At 47.4% G+C, this 5,379-nt stretch overlaps 1 protein-coding gene across 1 annotated transcript; it reads left to right on the forward strand.

Moving 5' to 3' along the window:
* The first annotated feature begins 2,346 nt into the window (after positions 1-2,346).
* Positions 2,347-4,465, forward strand: LOC136528217 (red chlorophyll catabolite reductase-like). Its single transcript, XM_066521148.1, has 2 exons — positions 2,347-2,850; positions 3,690-4,465. The coding sequence occupies exons 1-2, from the start codon at positions 2,470-2,472 to the stop codon at positions 4,305-4,307; spliced, it is 999 nt and encodes a 332-aa protein (XP_066377245.1). The 5' UTR covers positions 2,347-2,469; the 3' UTR covers positions 4,308-4,465.
* The last annotated feature ends 914 nt before the right edge of the window (positions 4,466-5,379 follow it).

Consider the following 5,379-nt stretch of genomic DNA (forward strand, 5'->3'; position numbering starts at 1 on the left):
TATTTAGGTCTTGTTTGGATATAGTCGGATTCACATCAATCTATATATGGTTAGGTGGATTGAAGTGGAACTTGAACTAAATTTCACCTCAATCCACTCAACACATGTGGATTGATGTGCCGACAATATGCATACAAGGCCTTACATTGATTGTGCGAATCAGACTACATCCAAACAAGACCTTACGTGGATTTATAGGGGAGGTGAGTATCTTTGTTTATTTATATTATATATAATATATAATTAAAACTATAGTCTCAAGCTCACCTAAGAGCATCTCCAAGGGACATTCTAAATTCCATGTTCTATATCTTCATTTAGCTATCCACTTCATAAAAATCCTTTCTTCATAATTCAACACATTCCAACAGGCTAGCCATATCTCTAAGAGAAAGGAATGGAGTTTGGAGCAACACAAATATGGCACTAGCTGTCAGCCTCACATACACTAAGATAGCAATTCATGTTGGCTAATTAAATTTAGCTACCCATGCTCACAGGATACCATGTCAAATGGGATAGCAATCATGTTGGCCAGTCTCTTGGAGTCCATTTTTCTAGAGCTTTAGCTAAAAATAGCATTTACATATAGATACCAATTCTGTTGGAGATGCTCTAAAAATGGATAGAGAAAGGAAAAAGAATATTCAAGTATAGGATTTTTGGTTTAAAGGTAAGGAAAAAACAATTTACAACCTCAACTGCATTTAACATGTTTTGCCTTTTCAAAGTCCCATACAAAATATGGACCTCTTTTTTTAGAATACAAAATATGGACTTGATTTACTATCGCAAACTATTATGCAAATACACGCTACCGCTACGTCGTCATGGTAGCTACTACTCCGGGAACTGCTAGCGCTCGGACGTTCGATCTGGGCGCTAGCGTCCGAACGCCCCTCAGCGCTCGACCCCCCTCGTTCACTTCCCAGTCCGCACTCCCCTAGCGCGCCTCTTCCCCAGTTTGGCACCGGACGCTACCAACACACCCTCCGGTGACGCGCGCAAGGAGCAGACCCGCTGACGATGGTACGAGACCGAGGCAGCAGCATGGACCGTCGCCACCGCCCTGAGACCGCACGCCTGCGTGAACTGTCGCACGCCTGCAGCCCGTCGCGTCCACCCCACACCGGCTACGAGCATGCTGCATGCCCAACGCCCCTATGGCCACAGCACCCCCGCGTCCGCCGGCCCTAGCACCTCCGCCCGCTAGGCCCCGACGAACCACACGTCCCCGTCCGTCCCGGCTCACCCCTCCCCGGCCGAACAACATAGAGAGCTAGAATAAAACACGTGCAACAACACGGAAACAACTACTGCAATATTAGGCTGAAGCAGCTGAAACACCATGAAACATATATATTACAACAACAAGGAGCAACAGCTGCAACATTGGAATGAAGCAGTTGAAACACCATGAACATATTATTGCAACAACAAGTAACAACAGTTGAAACATTAGGACGAAGCAGCTGAAACACCATGAACATATTATTGCAACCACACCGAACTAACTGCTGCAACAATAGACTAAAGGAGCTAAAACATTTAGAATATATTATTGCAACACTGGTGTAAAGCATATGAAACAACGCTCAAAATAAAAACACTTGCAACAACATGGAACAACTACTGCAACATGAGATTAAAGCAAACTGAAACATACTGCAACATCTCAAGCAGTACTACTGCAACATCGCAAAAACATCTGTTGCAACAACACAAAAAAAATCTCATTGCAACATTCGAAATCATATGTTGCAACATAAAAAAAACCATTGCAACACGCAAGATCTGACCCCGAGAGCTTGCCGGAACCCTAGCCACCGCCGCATCCCATAGATCTAGAGGAGGAGGGCTCAGATCCAGAGGAGAAGGTGGAGGAGGAGGGCTCAGATCTAGAGAAGAACCCATCTACCTCATCGGAAGTCGCCGCCGTCACCCTCTTCTCTGGTGGCATGGAGGTCACGGGAGGGAAGGAGGGGGCGGCTCGTCGGAAGCCACCGCCTTCGCCCTCCTCTCCTGGGACATGGAAGTCGAGGAGGGAGGGGGGAGGGAGAGACGGGCGGCTCACCGGAAGCCACCGTCGCCCTCTCTCCGGTGGCATGGGGTCGCGGAGGGAAGGAGGGATGGGGGGAAGAGGGGCAGCTCGTCGGAAGTCGTCGCCGTCGCCCTACTCTCCGGTGGCATGTGGGTCACGGAGGGAGGAAGGGGGACGGGCGGGGCGGGGCGGCACCGCGAGCGGCTCGGGAGGGAGCGGCGGCGAGCGTCTCCGTATAGAGCAGGCTGAGCGACGTAAGACAGGTGGGTGAGAATAAGACGAGGGGAGCGAATGGAGGAGCGTGAGCCACATCCGGAGGCGAAGAAGCCGGACGCCACACGTATAGCACCATACTACTCCTAGTTTCACTGTAACGTCCGCATCTCACTCTCCCCACCGACGCCGGGACTGGTATCAGCTTCCCCTCCATGCTCCGGCTGGAGCAATATCTCCGGTTGCTGCCGGCGACCACCCACGCCACAGCGCCCGCGTTGATCTCGGCTTCCTCTTCCCTCTCCTGTACTCTCCCGAACCTCAGCGCCCCCCGGCTTGCCCACTCGCGTCCTCCCCCGCCCAGAGGCAAAACGTCGAGCGCCGTGCGCGCCTCGGCGGGGCCGGACGCTACGGTGAAACGCGCGCCCGAGATGGCCCAGCGGGAGGTGGCGCGGGCGGTCGCGGATCAGGCGGTTGCGCGTTTGGGCGCGCGGCTGCTGCCGTCCGCCGTGCCTGCCGACGTCGCCGAGTTCCGCAACGGCACCGGGAACGCCGTCGGCTCGCTCGACGTGCACCGGGGCTCGCCTGGCTCGTCGGTACACTTCTTTAGTACTCCTCTTTCTTTTTTCTTGTAGTAGTACTGTACCGTATTAGTATGATACAGCTTCTTGTGTGGTTGCATACCACAAGATAAGGGCATACTACTATACTGCTCTGTAAGATATTCAAGAACTTATTTACTTAATCCAAAGCTCAGTAGTAGTGTAGTAAGTGTGTAATACGGTTCATTGGATCTCCAGTGTGGCTTGGCATCGCATAGTATGCGACTGCACCATTTTTCCTTGGTATATGCAAATACATACACCACCTGTCCACCTCATGATATGGCATCTGTATTGAATGTCAAAACATTGCTTGTGTTTCAGTTCAGTTCAGTATGGTTTGGGGCACTTGCTGACCGCCTACTTCTCCACAAGATTGTGGGAGGGTATTTGCCTTGGGTAATTGTTGTCCACTGATCCATTCAAGGTGAATTGTGAAAGTTTTAGATGCAAATATTGCTAATACAACTCTACCGAAGCATCTTGTCAGTTATAGATTAACACTTGTCCATTTGAGTCTTAGAGTATTGTTGTGAGACTGCTGATTTCCTGATAAAGAAAGAACTGCTGAATTGACACCGGCGATGATCCATCCTTGTGCTTGTCAAAACTGAAACTGTAATCGCAATCCAATCTTAATATCACTGTCATATCTGCTGTTGTCCTTGAGCTGATAGTTCAATCTGAAAATGTGATTTCAGTCATTGAAAATAACAGTGTCATTGAGAATGGAAGAACAATCTCTTGTTATAAAAAAGCTTGCACTTTTGCTACTGTTTTAAGATGTAGAAAGAAATGATGACTGGACCTGATGTGTGTTTCCTTGTCTACAGATTGATTTCATGCTGCAGTCCTCGATTCACTGTAAAGTTCCAAATGGTGCCATTGACATCACCTCAATTCTTATTTTCCTGAATGCCTTGACAGACGCACCACATTTCCTATTGGAGCTTATACAAGGCAGCTCAACTTCAATCGTGGTGATTCTGGACCTGCTTCCCCGGAAAGACCTCGTGTTCCACCCAGATTACTTGCAGAAGTACTACGAAGAAACTCAAATGGATGAGCAGCGTGGAAAGATCGAAGAGCTACCGCAGACTCGTCCATACAGATCTCCATCGCTCTTTGTGCGCAGCGCATGCTCACCTACAGCAATAATGGTCAGCATTGACTGTGGACAAGGAGGTGAGAAAGCCTTGGAAGAGATAATGCATGGACAATTAGCAACAGTCATTCAGGAGGTTCTTCAGATTTGGCTTGACAACTGTGTTGATTCCACCACAGAAATGGATGAGGTGGAGAGGGACTGTTTGCTCAAGAGGGACCGGATTGTAAGATCGAAATCGATTGAGGTTGATCTGACTGCAAATCTTCCGAGGATGTTTGGTCCGGATGTGTCCAGTCGGGTCATAACTGAAATCCGGAAGGCCTTTGGTGTACAAGAGCCCTAAGCCATTCATAAATACAAGCATGTTAGTAGTTTATTGTAGAGAAACGTTGTTATGGGTCCATAAACCCTCTTGTTTGAAAAACTGAAAGTATATGTGATAAGCTGTGTATATACTGCCAAGTGATAACTGAGATGATGAAAGCGAGCTATGCAGGTAAAGATGATCAAATAAATGTTAGGATCAGGTTTCCAGGAACAGAGTCTCATCACAGAGTTCCTAGTAAGCTGTTCCTGCTGTCGCCCTATTCGCTTGGTCGTAAACGATCGTAAATTTCCAGCCAGAACAGTATTTTTCTCTCACATCAAACCAGTCAACAGTAATAATTCACGATTGTATACGATCGTTTCAGCCCCAGCTGAACAGGCTGTGTATTGAATGGAGCTCTGTATTTTGCTGCATCTTGTCCTGTGAGGTTGTTCCATGTCAGAGCCGCAACTCCTGAAAGCTCAGATACATACAACTCGTGGTAGGCTGTCTCCAACACGAGACCGAGAGCCAAACCCAAAATAGATCTCCAACAGAATACCTATAGTCTCCAACAGAGTACCTATATGGAAGATCCATTTTAAGTGTCAGAAGAGGTATAACACAAATCTAAGTATCATTTCTCATGGAAACCCATTTGCAAAAAGAGTTCCCTTTTAGGTCTGTTGTTGGAGAAGACAAAAAATGGGTATTAAACCATTTACCTGTGACGTTACCCAAACATGAAATTAGTCTTCTATTTTGGGTAACGGTTGTCGGTAATGCTATAATGTTTGATAAAATCACACACGCGTGATTTCTTTTCCTACGAGATTCCTTTTGATCCAAAGGGGGCTTCAAATAAGTAGCTAGTGTCTTTTGGGCATCAGTGTTTTGTCCCCTCTCGGGCGTTGGATAACCCGTGACAGCCGTTCCGGTTATGTATTTGCTGGACTTCACATCAGTAACTTTTGGAATTTGACATTACGATGTTATTTTGTTTCTCAATGTTTTGTCCCCTCTTGGGCGTTGGATAATCCGTGACAGCCGTTCCGGTTATGTATTTGCTGGACTTCACAACAGTAACATTTGGAGTTTGACATTATGA

The sequence above is a fragment of the Miscanthus floridulus genome, chromosome 19 (genome assembly GCF_019320115.1).
Source record: "Miscanthus floridulus cultivar M001 chromosome 19, ASM1932011v1, whole genome shotgun sequence".
Classification (NCBI taxonomy): Eukaryota; Viridiplantae; Streptophyta; class Magnoliopsida; order Poales; family Poaceae; genus Miscanthus; species Miscanthus floridulus.

Excerpts from the sequence above, each read along its gene's own strand:
- LOC136528217 (XM_066521148.1), top strand. The coding sequence starts at position 2,470 with ATGCTCCGGCTGGAGCAATATCTCCGGTTGCTGCCGGCGACCACCCAC. Across the intron at positions 2,851-3,689 it reads GGGGCTCGCCTGGCTCGTCG|ATTGATTTCATGCTGCAGTC; the intron begins GTACACTTCTTT and ends CCTTGTCTACAG.